Genomic DNA, 17953 nt, shown 5'->3' with positions numbered 1-17953 from the left:
GGAAGCTGAGTTGGAGTGGGCACAGTTGGCATAGGAGATGTTTCACAACAGAAGACAAAGACCCAACTGCAGGAGCTTTAGTGTAAGGACAAGGCTCTAGCTCTGGGAGGACTTGTCTGGTACTAACAGGCTGGGCCAGAGAAATCAGGCAGGTATGTCCCCAAAGAGGACGGACAGGTTCTGGCTTCTGGAATTAAAGTAGTAAACCAGAACCTTGACAGGAAGCCCAACAGCCGCTATAATTCAAACCTAAACCACGGAAAGTCCAACCTTCCAGTGACACAGCTGGCCCCAGAGAGTAAGACAGGGAGGGGCCTAGAGTGGGAAATCAAGGGTCCAAGGACAAAGGTTAGGCAGCTACCAAGGTAGGGCACAACAAAAGTCGTTAGTCTGGAAATGAGACTGTGAAATCGTGAGGTACAGTATCCCATCCTAAAAATGATCTCAAAGAAGAAGGTGAAGTTTTCTATCTACTGCCTGACCACCTACTCGGTCAGGCTTGAACAAACAGGCTTAATTTGCAAAAAGCAAAGGTTCTGGGCAAAATAAAACTGTGAGTTCAGACTAAGAAGTAATAATTACTCTCAATTCTGAAAAAGAAAGGTCTTGGACCACCATCTTTTCTAGGCTGCTTAAGTTTCTCTTACTCAGAAGAATGGCCAGATGCTATCATGAGATCCTTCCCGTTGTAGAATTCTATGTGGTTCCATGCAAAGGCTCTCAAAAAGTAGGTGAGGGATCACTCGTAATTATAGAAAGAAATGAACTGGAAAATAAGCCTATGTATTGATTAATTAAAGAAAGCATATCAATTGAAATGGGATTCCTTCACTATTTAAAGATTATCAGAGGGTCAGTCTGCTTGTCTTTAACTACTTTCCTTAAAAAGTTAAGAGAAGATACCTTGTGCTTCTGCATATTCTGTTATAATGCCTTAGAAGCTAAAGAATGCCTTAGATCACTTCAAAATCTCTTCCAAAGCAGTAATACCACACAACCCAGGAATATAAATATAGATCCTAAAACAGGACCATGCAAAATGGTCTTACTTAAGGACTCCACAGGAGAAGGAACCACAAAAGCAATTTCTGTAAAGGCATCAGCATAATACAGCACCTTCTTCTGTCCATTGAAAATGCTAGCTCCAATATCTTCAGAGGAAATCACTTCTTCTGGGAAAAAGAAACACCACATTACTGCTTCAAAAAGTAGGAAAAAACCAGTATCATCTTGCTACACGAAATGTTAACTGGTTAATAAAGTGATAAATAGAATATATGTTTCCAGCAAGAACCAATTAGTATGAAAGAATAAAATATAATGCTTATTAGATGTCTTTATTTTTAAATCATAAAATCTTAATTTCATAATTTCTCAAACGACTGTATATCAGACCACTTCTGATTAGCAGGGCTTTTAATTCATGTGTATGAAGCAGATTAAGGGAGCAGTCCTTTGGATCCGGTGAATAAATAATCAAAAGGAAGACCATCCCACTACCTCAGAAGGGAGTTGGGCCAGAGAGACAGGCAGGTAGGCAGGCAGAGAGAGAGACAGAGAGAGAGAGAGAGAGAGAGAGAGAGAGAGAGAGAGAGAGAGAGAGAGAGAGAGAGAGAGAGAGAGGAGAGAGAGAGAGAGAGAGAGAGAGAGACAGAGAGAGAGAGAGAGAGAGAGACAGAGAGAGAGAGAGAGAGGAAGAAGAAGGAGGAGGAAAAGAAGAGGAGGAGGAGGAGGAGGGAGGAAGAGACAGAGAGAGAGAAGAGAGAGAGTACACATGTGCGTTATCTCTGGACTCTTGCTTTTAAGGCATTTCTACCCCTGGTCTCTCTCTATGGCTCCTCAAGTTGGCCTATGTTCCACCTTCCTCAATGGTCAGTGACATTGTATAAAAATGTACAGCCAGTTTTAGTAATAGCATCTGCTCTAAGCCAGGAAGACTGAATTAACAAAAGAAACACTCATGAGAGCTATACAGTTCTCAATTAAAATGAACTCAGTGTCCTACCAGCAATACATAAAAGATCAACAATCTGACCAAAAATTGGACAGGGGAAATGAACAAGTACTTCCCAGGAAAGAAATAAAAATATGGTAAGATATGCTCAAGCATTATTAAAAATGAAAAATTTCTCACCTAAAAAACTGGAAGATACCTAATGCTGGTGAAGATTTGGCAAATAGGGAGCTTTAGACAAGAGGTTAGCAAACTTTTTCTGTAAAGGACCAGACAGATAACATTTTCAGCTTTGTAGGCCATAGGGTCTTTGCCACAACTACTTGATTCTGTCATTGTAGCATGAAAGCTGTCATAGACAATGTGTAATCTAGAGTGTGACCGAGTTCCAATAAAACTTTATTTTCAAAAACTGGGCTTTCGTTTTCTGACTCCTGCTGTGGGCTCCGGGCAGGCACTTTGTATCTGCTGTAGTAGATGCTGTGGTTACTATCCCAACAGCCACTCTATCCACCCCTATTCTGCAGCAGGCAAAATGTGCATGTGGGACTGACCTCTGATACTAGTTCTATCTTGTCTGTATCTCTCTACCAGAGTCATTCTTTCTTGCCACAAGGACAGGTTTGGGATAGTCTAATCACCATACAGTTCCGGATTCGGGGAGTAGGGGATTCTGAGATCTGGCTAATCTCTCCTCTTCAGGCTGCTGTGGTATGTGAATGAAGGCCTGGAATTGCCTTTCTGCACTATTAGAGAAGCCAGGCTGGCGACAAAGCCAAAATATAGAGAGCAAAGCTAAAGGAAAATTGTAAAGAAATAAAATAGGAATGCTGATCAAATGACACAAAGCTTAACCAACCTCTGGAATTTTCAGTTACATGGGCAATAAATTATCTTCAAAATCTAAGGCAGTTTGCGTCACGTTTTCTGATACTTGCAACCATAAGTATCCAACTGATATATTTATCAAAATGAAAAATGTGCACTGGGCATAGGCATTATCCACTTTAGAGAGGTAATACTAACTTTCCAGTGACCTCAGGAGCCCAGGAACACAAAGCATTAGCCAGGTGGGGCAAAGGTCTTAAGTTTAAATTTAAACTTGCTCTGGTACTTGTTATCCTGATTACAGTTCCTCAGAGGATCTGAGGGGATGGGCAAGAATCCTCAGAGATGGTCAGCTGTTTACTACAAAGGTTTTGGTATAATATCCCAAGAATCTAACCTTTAAGTATGACTCTTCTGATAGCCACAGTTGATAAAACACACTGGTTAACAGAAAACTACTTATCAGACAAAACATGCTTGTTAGGAAGCTGTATTGTTTGTATGGATGACCTATATTTATTACACCATTTGTATAGAAAATTGAATCTTATGCATATTATAAAAAAGGAACTTATCAGCATTGTAATAAGCCAGTCATTCTGTATTAATTAACTCTTATCATTATGTGTATATATTTCATATACACTGAAAATGTCTGGAAGAATATATACACTAGTACTAAGTTACCCTGTCAGGACTGGGATTAGGGGAAGGAAACTATTCCTCTATATACTGTTTGTTTTTTAGAGTCAGGGAGTTGCTCTGTCACTCAGGCTGGAATGCAGTGGTATGATCACAGCTCCAACTCCTGGCCTCAAGTGATCCTCCCACCTCAGCCTCCTGAGCAGGCAGGACTACAAATACATGGCCCTCAAGCCTAGAAAATTTTTTCATCTTTTGTAGAGACGGTGTCTTGCTATGTTGCCCAGGCTGTTCTTGAACTCCTAGCCTCAGTCGATCCTCCTACCTGGCTTCTCAAAGGCAGGCATGCACCACTGCACCCAGCCTGGTTTTGTATTTTTAATAAGACTATAAATCATAGTAAAGGGGGAAAAAAAACAAGACTAACAAAACAAGCAACAACTGACATTTGAAACACTGTGAGTTTTACCTTGTTGAGATCCTTCACCATCATCACAACAATTAATAGACCAACTGGTAGAAACATGCCCAGTCCAACCAGGGTGTTTGCCCACATCTACTGACCAGCCAAGGGAAAGCAAAAATTCTAGGAAATGTGGCTGAACGGTTCTGGAAGACTCCACATTCTTCAAAATCTGAAATACATACCAATCATCAGCTATAATGAAGGAAGAAAAATAATGTATCAAAATAAATCTTCATAAAAATTGGTTAGCTTTGAAGCTTCTGACAAATCATGTCCAAGCTCAGAATCCATTTGAGGATATATCACGATAGAGAAAATGCATTCTCCAGAGTTAGACAGATTTGGATTGGCTGAGCCTTGGGCAAGTTTCTTACCCCCACTGCCTCAGTTTCTTAATCCATAAAGTAGAGATAATAACAATGGTTATGAAATAATGCAAGAAAAGCTATGAGCTCTCTTCCTAGCAAAACAATTACTGAATCAGCCATGTTTACGATACTACGTCCTTACCTTCATGAAGTTTACTGTCTGGTTAATGAGAAACATTACATAGGGATGCAACTATTTAACTATAAATCTTGACAAAGGCTATAAAACCTACTAAAATTCAACAAACATTAGATGTAATTAATAAGTGAGTATGAAAATATCCTTTTCTTAGGCCAAAGAAGAGAATTTCAGGAAAAATGAAGTGGCCACAAAGTTCTCTCCTCTTCACTAAGCACTAAATGTAATGCGTGCGCTTTCTACTGGCCTCACAAAGAGTCCCTCACTCTAAAACAGTGCTTCTCATCTAGGGATGATTTTGCTTTTCAGCGGACATCCAACATTTGGAGACACTTTTGGTTGTCATAACTGGTGAGGCACACTACAAACATCTAGTAGTAGAGGCCAAAGATGCTGCTAAATGTTCTAAAATACATAGGACAGCCCTCATAACAAAGAACTTATCTGGCCCAAGATGGCAATAGTGCTACTCTTGAAAAACTCATTTCTAAAGGAAGGAAAACAAGAAATTCCTTTGCAAATGAAAAACGAAAGGGGGAGGGTGGAGAGCAGAGTATATCAAAATCATCTGGGAAATGGAGTAAAAACAAGGTTCTCTTCGCCTGCTCTAGACCTTCTACATTAAAATCAGCGAATGCGGAATCCTGGAATCACTATCTCTAAAAATTCCTCCAAATAACTATGATGCAGCCAGTCCACAGATCACTGATGTCATTCATATAACGCTAATCTATACCAAGATCATATAGAGGCCTGTGAAAGTCAAAATGCAAGAAGTTACATCCATTACATCTGACCCACTGCAAATCACCTCGAAGTCATTACCTCTTAAACACAAAACCAGTCTATTTTTTTTTTTTTTCTTTTGAGACACAGTCTTGCTCTGTCGCCCAGGCTGGAGTGCAGTGGCGCAATCTCTGCTCACTGCAAGCTCTACCTCCTGGGTTCATGCCATTCTCCTGCCTCAGCCTCCTGAGTAGCTGGGACTACAGGCACCCACCACCACACCCAGCTAATTTTTTATATTTTTAGTAAAAACGGGTTTTACTGTGTTAGCCAGGATGGTCTCTATCTCCTGACCTCGTGATCCGCCCACCTCAGCCTCCCAAAGTGCTGGGATTATAGGTGTGAGCCACCGTGCCCAGCCTAAAACCAGTCTCCTTAGAAGTGAACCTATTTAGTTTACCCATATCCCTTCACATTTTTATGAGTGCCAAGAAACTGACTTAACAACCATTTCTAGTTTTTGCTATTCAAATTTTTATCTAGAAGTAAAACTTTTAAATAAATAATTTTTGAAAATTTAGTCAAGAAGCAATAAGTGAATCCAATTCAACTTGCATGCCACTTCTGGCAGACAGAAATTAATCTTAATCTACCCTGTGGCTAGGGAAGGCAGGTCTCAGACATTCCAAAGGAGGTCTGAGGAAATCTTCATTAATTCCTAGTTATCCTCAGCTTCTAAACAGCTAGGGAAACTGGACTGGGTTAGGAGGTGCCTCAAGCGTTTGTGTCTTCTTGTCCAGGCAGGAGAAAGTGGCTCCATTATTCTCAAAGAATGCACTGACTTCCTTCAAAACAGATCCCCACCTCCAGAATTAATCCAATTTTACTGAGGTTCTTCTAAGACACTTGAGTCCATCGGTCTCATCTTTGGTTACCACCAGCCCACTTTCTCTTAAGCTCCAAGTATATTAGACCCCATAATGAATTTTATGAAGATAAAATACTCTCTTTACCCTGAAGAATTTATACATTATTATTACTTTGTCAGTGACAATCTGCTTCTGCCTCCTTACCTACAGTTAATGCACACCATAAATATCAGCTAGAGTATCTTTCCCTCCAGGCCACCTTCTTAAAACCAGATTAGGTTTTCCCGTTATTGCTCCTAGAACGTGCTTTAATGACCCTATTAGCACCCTTTACAACGGTTGGTTGCTTATTTAATCATCTGTCTTCGCCTCTATGCAGTTTTAGGGGGCCAGAAATCTTATAGATTTTGTTCACCTAACAACAGACACTTATTAACTTTATTGACTCAGTAACAAAAAAATAACTTTCTCATAAATCAGCATTCTTTTCTAAGAGCTCACAAATCATTTGAAACAGTGCTTCTAGTGTAAATATTTGGAAACTTTGGTAAATTCCTTTAGGCATGCTAATTTGATTAGCTGATGGTCTTAAAATGACTACTACAGTAAAATTCCAGGATCATGCAGTCACAGTGCCCTACACATCTGAATACTACATTTTACAAGTCTTCCTTCAGTTCTTTCCTAGTTACAGTCAGTAACTTCCTGCCTATTCTATATTTCAATTATTCCTTTTCAAAAAACACTTCAAGTCGCCTGCCATTTTGCTCTCTGTTTTCCCTTCTCACCTATCTTACATTTTTCTTCATCCTCCTCCTAGTCTTTTTGTTACACGTATCCAGGTATGTTTTACTTAAGTACCTATGTTTTGTTTTGTTTTTGAGGCGGAGTCTCGCTCTGTCGCCCAGGCTGGAGTGCAATCTCGGCTCACTGCAACCTCCGCTTTCCGGGTTCAAGCAGTTCTCCTGCCTCAGCCTCCCAAGTAACTGGGACTATACGTGCCTGCCACCACACCAGCTAATTTTTGTATTTTTAGTAGAGACAGGGTTCTACCATGTTGGCCAGGCTTGTCTTGAACTCCTGACCTCAGGTGATCCACCCACCTCGGCCTCCCAAAGTGCTGGGATTATAGGCGTGAGCCACCGCACCCGGCCAGTCCTTCTGTTTTTCTCCTTTATTTCAGGTGTTATTTCCCTCACTGCACACCACGCATTTCCTCAACTGAAATGATTTGTTTCTGAAATTACTAGGAAGGTGAGCTGCTTCTCAAAAGGGGAACTGTTACTCGTTTCTATATCCTGGCATGCTGAGCCACAGGGAAGATGTTCCATAAATATTTGTTGCTGTTGCTTTATTCTTCTTGAGCCTTATTTTAACTTTTTATGACTACCCTTCTTTATTTTAGTTTATTTTGTCTTATGAATCTGAATTCCTTAAGGGGAAGAAAGATATCCTACAGCTCCTATTTAAATCACATTTCTTAAGGGTCAGAAGACTCAGGACTCCAAGTATCATAGTTTTGGTTAATTCTGTTTTCAAACTGGTTCACAGCAAGTCTTTAGGCATCGAGTATAAAACACTTCTTACCATAGACAAGTACATACCATGTAAAATTTTGGATATGAAAATGAAACTATTTAAGGAATGCGAGTCTCCCTCAAATTATCATGCCCAGAAAGGCACTGAAATGTGATAGCAGTCGCATCTCACTCCTGCTTGAGCTAACTAATAATTTTGAAGCTGCGTGCTATATGGACTCTAGACTGCATGTCACCACCAATAGTTCATAAACTAATCTAACAGTGCTGGACACCACAGCTCATATCCTACAGTTTAATAATTTATATCCACTCACTAATCAATGTTATTTCTGTAAACCAATGAGCATTCCTGAAAAACAACTTTTGTAATCATCTGCTCTCCTGGCTCATCCTTTTTATCTTTAAACACTTGAGACTCTCCTTTGTTCTTGGGAGAACTTTCCAGCATTTCCCATTTCCTCAACTCTGGCCCAAATAAACTCTCCATATTAATTTTGCCTCAATTTTTTTCTCTAGACGTGTATTTATAGCACAAAAATATACCAAAAAAAAAAAAAATTCATAACTCTTACCTCTTGGTTCGTTTTCTGACCTGGCTTCATATAGAAAATAAAAACTGTGTCAAAAGGACGACATGGCAAGAGATCCAGATACCCAATGTCATCAAAAAATCCAGGTATTGTGGAATCAAGTGCAATAAGGTGAGGAGGTAGACGACTATTTGCAGGTTCCTGCCACCAAAAGAAGAAAGGAGAAATTATTACCTATTTTCTTGCATTGTTATAAAAACAATACTTGCTCATGGTTTAATAAAAATTAAATTAAAAAATGTAGAATGGTAGGAATAAACACAACCATAATCCTAAACTAAAGAAATTATTTAACATACTTCCTTTTAGTTCTTTTATTTGTCTCTTTTTAAATTAAAGACAACTGAGATTATATTGTGCATATAATTTTGGATTCTGTTTTCTCTATAATATTGTGCTTTCTAGAACTTACCTTTAATGTACTTTTTTTCTCATTCATTACTGGTGAAATGTGAAATGGTACAGCTACTTTGGAAGACGGTTTGGCAGTTTCTTACAAAGCCAAACATACTCTTACCATGCAATGCAGCAACTGCACACCTTGGTATTTTCCCACATACATCCACACAAAAGCCTGCACACAAATGTTTATAGCAGCTTTATTCATAATAACCAAAATGTGGAAGCAACCAAGATGTCTTTCAATAGATGAAGGGATAAATCAACTGTGGTATATCCATACAATGGAGTATTATTCGGCAATAAAAAGAAATAAACCATCAAGTCAAAAAGACACATTAAACGCATACTGAATGAAGAAATGTTAAATGCATATTGATAAAAGTGAAAAAAGCTAGTGTGACAGGACCACATACTGTATGATTCCAACTATATGACATTCTGAAAAAGGTAAAACTATAGAGAAACAGTACAAAGACCAGTGGCTGCTAGGTTTTGAGTGAGGAGTGAAGAGGGAGGAATGAATAAGTGGAGTACAGTGGATTTTTAGGTCAGTAAAACTATTTGTACAATTGTAATGGTGGACACATGTCATTATACACTTGTCAAACCCCAGAGACCTGTACAGCACAGAGTGAACTCTATTGTAAATCACTAACTTCAGTTAGTAATGCACCAATATAGGTTCATCAATCATAACAAATGCACCACATCAATGCAAGATGTTGATAACAGGCAAACTGGGCTGTGGGGAAGGTATATGACAGCTCTCTACCCCTTCTGCTCAATTGTTCTGAAAACCTAAATCTTCTCTAAAAAAATTAAGTCTACAAATTTTTCAGAAATGCATGTTTGTTTTGTTTTCCTCTTAATCCCCTATCTTCTTTGAGATTTTGATCTTGCCAAACAAGGTTTTGCTAACCACAGCATATCTTTCAGAAAAGCATCCTCCAGAGAAGGCAAGAATGACTGTCTTTCACACTGGCAAGGATTGAGTCTAGCCTTCTAGTCAATTACATAACATTCCTAGCAAGGTCTAGGGCAATATTCTATAATCAAAGACATTAATATTTCTGTAGTCAAACAGAAGTGTATTCACACTAAGTGACATAAAACTACAAACAGCCTCATGTCAATTCAGGTCCAATTTTGCCACTAAATGAATTTACTACAAATATATAAAAAATTTTCCAGTTTTCAGTTTTTACTTTGAAATCATGGATAAGGAATTGTGGACCTGAAGCATGTTGTAATACACCTTGTAGACCAGAATGTCCTCATTCTTCTTTTTTTTTTTAAAGTAAGGTATTTCCTCAGCTTATTCTTCTGAATGATCTTCTAATCTAGGAACGTAACATTTACATATTTTATATCTCTTAATAATTTTAAACGTTTCTTCCTCTAGGTCTTGTACATACTTTGCTAGGGTAACTTTTGTCAATATCACGGCTGCAAATGGGGCATTTTTGCATTGTATTTTTAACTGAGTATCATAGACATAATTACTAATTTTTGTACTTTTGTGTACGGCAATCTTAACTCTCATTTATTTTAAACATTTTATTGATTTTCTTATGGTTGTCAAACTAGAAGTCATATTACCTACAAACTGTCTTCTCATTTCCAATGATTTTTACCTGTTAGTTTAACATTTCATTGACTTTCCTCATTTTTATACTGTACTGTAGTTACATAAGAATTTATCATCCCAGGAAGGTCCTCATATCTTTATTTTGCAATTTCCTGCTAATCTATAATTATTTAAAACTAGAAAGTTTAAAAAATGTCATTGACTAAAAAATTATCGTTGTTAAATAGTAGTCAAGGTAGACAATTTTTACCTCTGATTTTAACAAAAGATTCCTCTAGTTTGCTCCTGGGTTGTCATTTAGATAAATCTTTTAAAATAAGAACCTACACTAGTAGTGCTGGCTTAGTTTGTTATTTTTTAAAAAATCAGAATATGATTCTAGTAAATACTGACTTACTGTTTCACTGACTGAACTGCTAATGGGACCAAATTATTTTCTTAATAGCTTTATTAATATTTCCTGATAATTAATTGCTAAGTTCCTGGGATAAACCTTACTTGATCATGGAAGACCATTTACTTAACATGCTATTAATTCAGAACTAAGTTTGCTTAGCATTCCCTTATTACTTTTGTAAATATATTCATAAGTAAAACTGGTTTGTAGTTTTGTATGTATGAGTTGTCAAGTTTTAGTTATTAGAAATATTCTAAGGTTCATAAAATAAACCAGGTAACTTTATTTTTCCTATGTTCTCATACAGATAAGAAAGCATGAGAATTATTTTCTTAAAAGCTTAAAAGTTTCAGCTAGAACAGATAACAGAAGTGGAAAACTATAATCTCAGAGACAAGGCTATTACAGCTTTTCTTGTGTCCCTGAAGTCCATAGGAAGCATTAATTTTCTTCTAGTGTATTTTTATTTACTGCTTCTACTCTGTTCAATTTTCTCCACTAGGAATATCACTAATGATTTGTAAGTTGCATCTTTTTTCCTTCCCTGCCATATTTACCACTATATTTCTTATAATGTTCCTCTCTCTGCTCTTCTATTCTGCATTTTAAGTTTTTATGTTCATATTGCAATTTTCTACAAAAAAAAATGCAAAAAATATTTTCCCTCTATATGCTGAAATACAAAATCAAATAGCAATGTCCCCATTACTTTCCTACAAAGCTAAATGGCCTATAACCAGGTAGTTCCTAGGGAGTAAGGGCAGGGGACAACTTATACAATAAGGAACTTCTTGCTTGGCAATCTTCAGTTGTACTTTTCAAAACAGGACTTAGAATAAATTCCAAGTCCACCTCCAGACAAGTTATTTCACATTTTTGAGCCTCTATGTCCACATCTATAAAACAGGAATAGCATCACTTGTCTTGTAAATTTTTTTTTTTTCCAAGAGACAGGGTCTCACTCTATCAACCAGGCTGGAGTATAGTGGAGTGACCATAATTCACTGTAACCTCGAACTCTCAGGCTCAAGCAATCCTCTTGCCTCAGACTCCTGAGAAGCCAGGTGTGCCATCATACCCAGCTAATTTTTAAAAACAATTTTTTGGAGAGATGGGGGTCTCACTATGTTGTCCAGGCTGGTCTCAAACTCCTGGCCTCATATGATCCTCCTGTCTTGGGCTCCCAAAGTGCTGGGACTATAGGCATGAGCCACCGCACCTGGCTGTAAAATTGTTTTAAGGCTAATGGAATTAAGAAGAATGGCAATATTTACCTTATAGGCTGGCTTACTTTGTGCTAAGTACTATACCAAGTATCTTCCACGAGTGAACACATTTAATCTTCACATGATCAATGAGATGGATACTTTTATCACCCTCACTTTATAGATGATGAGGAACTAAGACAAGACGAGAAACTCACCAAAGACCACATAGCTGGCAAGCAGTGATTCCAGGACATAAAGCCAGATAGTTTGATCTTACAAATTGGACAATATAAGAAGTGCTTGACTTACAAATACTACAATATTAACTTCATTCTTTTCTAAAAGTGGCATGAAAGAGCAAAGTTAATTGTAGCTTATATTTTTAGTCATAATGCTTAGTAGGGGAAGATTTTTAACATTCTTTTTCTAATTATCTGTAGATTTCATTAACATGGGTACTGTGTTATCTAGGAAAATTCAGAGTTAGGTGTATTATCAAACCAGTCCCCTCAGACTCAGAACTCTGAATGCATTCATGGGGTGACCTGTCCTGGAGCACAAACTATAACCTACAGCAGCACAGAATTTCATTTATTTGTATGCAAGGTAAAATTTTAACTTGTTTTTTTTTTTTTAATTTGCTTATATCCTCATAAAAATATTTTAGCTACTGTCAGCTGAATGTTAACTTGTGAATATATTTATTCATAAAAGTTCATGAAAATTACCTTCAATGCTTCTAAGGACAAAAATCCAAAGTGTGAGAGGAAAAGGCGGGCTGTTTGGAATTCCTGGGCAGGAGGCGGGGGCTTGCAATCCGTAACTGGGTCAGGAAAGCTTCTCTTCTGCAATTCCTCCTCACTCTGTTGCTCAAGGTGTATTTCATAAGCAATCTGTTGGGCCATGCCACTCCTTAATTTTTCATGTCTCTCTTCTAACTGAAATAAACCAAATATTTGAAAATGTTATGAAACTAGTAAGGCCAATCTTAATTTTTTTTTTTTTTTGAGACTGAGGTCTCTATGTTGACCAAGCTGAACTCCTGGGCTCAAGTGATCCTCCTGCCTTAGGTTCCCAAAGTGCTGGGATTACAGGCATGAGTCCCACTGTACCTGGCTAAGTCAATCTTAATTTTAAAATGAAAATAAAGCTACAAGCAACAAAGAAAATGAAGATAATTTTCAGTGATCAACATTGATTCAGTTCAATACAGAGTATGCCATTAAACAAACATGGTTCAAGGTTAAAACAAACACCAAAAAAACTTCCCTATACCTTCAACAATTGCTTCTTCATGTTCTCACTGTAAATGAAAACATTCAGTCTCTGGTTCCCTTCAAATAGGCAAGAAAGGGGGTAGAGTTGCCACTCTCACCCCTTCGCTTCCAGATCACTGTCCATCTTCACCCTGACATGCTCCCTGCGTTTGGAATTCTTCATCCATATGGATTACATGACTGTACTCTTAGAAACTCCTCCCACCTTTTCTTCTGATCAATCCTTGTTTAAAATTCCATCCCCTGGTGAGTGACAATCCTTCCAACAATCTGGCTCAGGATTCTACAAGCTCCTCAACCTTCACAACTTTGGCCATCCATGAAAACAAACTTGAACCTGAGATGTGCCCTGCTTTCCAGGGCTGTAAGTCTGAAATTCCCTCTCCAATCATAAGCCCCTTGTGCAGCTCCTATCCCTTCACTTCCTGAGCTCATGCTCTACTTTTGCTGGGGGGCACTCAACCCCACCCCCTGCCTTCCCACTCCATTAGCATCCTTCTGGCTTTATCTGCTTTCCAACTAAGCTGAAGCCCCCACGTCTAACAGCTAAATACCTTCTCCTTAAGCACATTAAACGGCTGTGTTGAACCTTCTCCTTCCAAATTTCCACACCTGTCAATCTCCACACCAGTCAAATTCTTATGCTTCCAGATTCCAAGGACTTTTGAAGAAAGTCAGCAGAGTGAGTTAAATAACTTCACTATAGATAATGCTACTTAACCTCAGCTGGACTGCCTGGCAATTTTTAAGAACTGTCTTGGATCCCCTATTACACTGCCAAGAACCAGGATTAAAATTTTCATAAACTTCTTCAATTTCCCTCCTTTCCTCTCTAAATGTCTCTGAACCTTCACCTACTCTCTCCTTCTGTCTTAGAAGTATCTCTTTTCTAGACTAGACTCTTGACCCTACTGCTTCTATTACTTGTAAGTCCCACTGCCCATCTTACAGTGTTAGCCAGATCCCTCTCTCCTGGTTTCTTCCTTCAATCTATAAGCATGTTCATAATCCTCACATCCTTGAATGTAAAAAAATATTTAAAAACTAGCCTCTTCTGGCCAGGTGCGATGGCTCACGCCTGTAATTCCCAGCATTTTGGGAGGCAAAGGCAGGTGGATCACCTGAGGGCAGGAGTTCGAGACCGGCTTGGCCAAATGGTGAAACCCCGTCTCTACTAAAAATACAAAAATTGGCTGGGTGTGGTGGCGTGCACCTGTAATCACAGCTACTCAGGAGGCTGAGGCAAGACAATCACTTGAACCCGGGAGGCAGAGATTGTAGTGAGCTGAGAATGTGCAACTGCACTCCAGTCTGGGCAACAAGAGCAAAACTCCATCTCAAAACAAACAAACAAACAAAAAAAACTAGTCTTTTCTTTCCTTAACGAGGCCATTTCCTTCTATAATATTACCCATTCTGTACCCTTCCCTTTACTGTTAACAGTGTGGTTTCTATTCACTGCCTCTCCCTCAATACATTCACTCCCCAGCCCTTTGAACTCTCCCTCCTACTGTACACACCTGTTCTCAAAGGTCACCTACATTTCATGCCAAAATCCAGGGAACTTTTTCTATTCTTTCTTCTCCCTGGTCTCTCCAGCACTGGCTAGTGTAGCTCTTCCTCCATTCCTGCTCTTCTGTTCTCTCATGTCCTGATATACTTCTGTCCCCGACTTCTTAAAATTATTCTCCCTTGACCTAAGAGCCAGTTATCTTAATTAACTCTCTAAATTAATCTAAAGCCAAATACATTTTCCCCATCTTCCCAAACCTATCCTCTTCCTAATGTCTATATTTCTGTAAATGGCACTGATATTTGTCACTTAAGCTCAAAATCTAAAATTCTTTGGTTCTTCTCCTTCCCTCATCAATTCAAGACTGCTTGGATCTGCCTCCACAATACATTTTATATATTAAACTTTCATATCAGTGAAATAGTCCTTCCTTTCTTATAAGGACTTGGATTGTCATAATAGTCTCTGAACTGGTCTTCCTTCTCCAAATAACTCTACTAACAGAGTCTGATCATGTCACTACACTACTGAAACCTACCATGAACAGCCAGGCAGCCCAGTGACAGCTCTAAGAGATGTGCAGTTCCTTTAGATCAGCCACAATCTATATTCGTCTTAAACATGGCAACCTCCTGGATGATGGAGACCCATGTCATCTTATAAATCATCTCCAACAACACTAAAAGCATTGGCTTGACCATGGAAGTTGTAAGAATGTTTCTATTCGTCCCCTTGACGACAGCTAAAAATAATGTACTTACTTCTTCAGTGACTATTTCATGCAAATCTGGAATGCTGAGATCTGCTTTCACAAAAGGTATCTTGTCCACCTCTTCAGGAAATGGCCGGTGTTTCACAGAATATTTAAATCCAACATCATTTTTAGGAACTGGGCGAGGCTCAGGCACAAAAAGCTGTTAAAACAAGTAATATTTTGTTTATTATATAGGGTCCAACACCCATCTGCAATGACATGGATTTCCCTGGTCTCTTAGATGGCTGTGTTTCCCTAGGATTACATGTCACAAAAACTCACTCAGCACCTGCAAACGCTACAGATAACAGTAAAGGAAAGTAGCCTGTGAATCTATGTACTCTATTTTTCTAAAAATATTCACCAACTTCTTATAGATCTCATGACTGACAAATGGGCTGTGGACCTCTACTGCTGCAGGCCTGAATCTCCCACATTCAGTGGTAATCCAGTGGGTAAAGCATTTTGGAGCTTTAAGACTCAAACTTTCTTCCCCAGGGGCTCTCACATCATTCCATATAATTAAAGACAAGCTTGGCTTCACTGGGCATCTCTAGAAAGTGATTTTAACAAGAACCTTAATATGGCTTAATTGAGGTCTAAATCTAGGTCTCCATAGCTCCAAATCCATGCTTTAATATATACATGGTGAATGCTAAACAAATTTTAGCTCCACTCCTGGTCCCCTTCCTCTTCAGTCTTCAATGCTAACTTATTAAATTACAGAGTTGCTGACAGAATGTGATCTGTACCCCCAAGAAAAAATAGACGAGTGTTCCTTACTGGGTGAAAAACACATCTCATCTAACAAAGACATCTAAGATATTAAATGATTTTAGGCACATGCTCCAATTTTGTGGTGTCTCTTAAATGCTGGTGAAATATTAAGTCATATTTAAAATTTTTAGTAGCAGAAGTAAAAGCTTACGATGTTATAAGTGAAAAGAGCAGTACACAAAATTACTCAAATTCTATTCAAGTGTTATTGTTTATGAAAAGAAAAAAATGGGAAGGAAATCCAGTAAAATATTAGCAGTGGTTATATTCCTCTGGGTAGTGAGTAAAGGTGATTTAAAATTTCTTCGTTATCTGAATTTTCCAACTTTTCAAGTATTATTCACATAATTACAAATGTAATAAAATAAACTGTACCTCAAAAGATTTCATTAAATTATACACAGCATATATATGTGTGTGTGTGTGTGTGTGTGTGTGTGTGTGTATATTTTTTTTTTAATTAGGCTGGGTGTGACAGCTCACATCTGTAATCCTAACACTTTGGGAAGCTGAGGTGGAAAGATCACTTGAAGACAGGAGTTTGGGATCAGCCTGGGCAACAAAGCAAGACCCTGTCTCTACAAAAAATTTTTAAAATGAGCTGGGTGCCATGGCATGTGCCTATAGTCTCAGCTACTCAGGAGGCTGAGACAAGAGGATCACTGGAGCCCAGGAGTTTAGGCTGCAGTGAGCCATGATTATACCACTGCACTCCAGCCTGGGAAACAAACAAGACCCTGACTCTTTAAAAACAAACAAAAAAAAATGTATACACTATATTACCAATTACTATGTAAGAACAAATCATATAAAACAATGTGAAACTAAGTCCTGTTGCTGGACACATCAGAAGTCCCGCCCAATTATTTTCACATATGGTATATACCTGACTTTTATTACATGGAAAATTACATGGAAAAAACTGGGGCCACTGTCCACAACAGCAATTACTCCTAAGTAGATGCCAGGATGACCTGCAAAGCTTTTTGAAAAGACACCTGCCTTGAAGATGTCTTTAAAGAGTAATTGAGTAGATCTGGAATTCTAGGTTCCTAGATGATTCCGGTATGAACCCACTGACTGAGAATCTGGCCAGGGATCAAAAATATTTATTTGATCTGTGTTTTCTGTTGGAATGTTATCTAACCTTTAAATTACAAAACACACACACACACTTCCCTGTCACTTCTGATGAATACCTTCTGATTTGCTTTTGCTCCTCTGGGTAACAGACAAAGCTGTTGTGCCCAAGCAAGTCTTCCAGACATCCCCCGGACCAGCACAGTGACAGAGGGGAAAAAATCATCTAGAATAAAATATGTATATAAAAGTTTTAATTTCAGACAACAACCATTTAAAATAAACTTGTTATCAACTGCAGAGCTTCTCACAATCAAAGGCCCAACAGTGTTTCATAAGCTTTGATCTTTTGTGTACCACCTCTGTGGTTTCTGCCATACCCATGTACTGTAAGTACTATTACTTTACATCAACCACTATTGTGCATCTCTAAATGGAAAATCATGAATTTTGGCATGCTAATTATATAATTTTAAAGCATATGCTTAAAAAAACATAAAATTATATTCACTAATATATCAACTAAGATCATCTCACATACCTCCAGTGGTACATGTACACATTTGTGGGAAACACTGTCCAGTAAATACTCTTAACCTCCCAATGTTGGGAACACTTTAAGTGCAGAAAGATAGACTGGATGTTTGCAGTGTTAGTGTTATATTTGCCCATGCCTTTGTGTACCACTGCCCACCACAGACAGACACTGTTCCGTCTTAGCAGAACTTCAGGGGCATGGTGGGGGTGAAAAAAAAACTCAGAATGGACTTCCTGAGTGACCCAGATCCTTCTTTTTATTCTTCTGTCTCAGGTGTGGGAGTCAAACGCCTTCAA

At 38.4% G+C, this 17953-nt stretch overlaps 1 protein-coding gene across 4 annotated transcripts in view; it reads right to left on the bottom strand.

The window, feature by feature from the left end:
• Window positions 1–17953, bottom strand: part of RALGAPB (Ral GTPase activating protein non-catalytic subunit beta) — a 110959-nt gene that overhangs the window by 12245 nt on the left and 80761 nt on the right. For 3 of the 4 annotated variants that reach the window (XM_033186400.1, XM_033186402.1, XM_033186403.1), the window contains 6 exons: window positions 17239–17345; window positions 15270–15422; window positions 12447–12656; window positions 8106–8264; window positions 3894–4059; window positions 1050–1172 (listed from right to left, as the gene is read on the bottom strand). In XM_033186400.1, coding sequence (XP_033042291.1) covers window positions 1050–1172; window positions 3894–4059; window positions 8106–8264; window positions 12447–12656; window positions 15270–15422; window positions 17239–17345 — 918 coding nt within the window. The remainder of the gene's footprint in view (window positions 1–1049; window positions 1173–3893; window positions 4060–8105; window positions 8265–12446; window positions 12657–15269; window positions 15423–17238; window positions 17346–17953) is intronic. The other variant, XM_033186401.1, reaches the window with a different exon arrangement.

The sequence above is a fragment of the Trachypithecus francoisi genome, unplaced genomic scaffold (genome assembly GCF_009764315.1).
Source record: "Trachypithecus francoisi isolate TF-2019V2 unplaced genomic scaffold, Tfra_2.0 Lachesis_group21, whole genome shotgun sequence".
NCBI lineage: Eukaryota > Metazoa > Chordata > Mammalia > Primates > Cercopithecidae > Trachypithecus > Trachypithecus francoisi.
The sequence above is the reverse complement of the archived record's forward strand: the minus strand, read 5'-3'. Positions and strand labels throughout refer to the sequence as shown.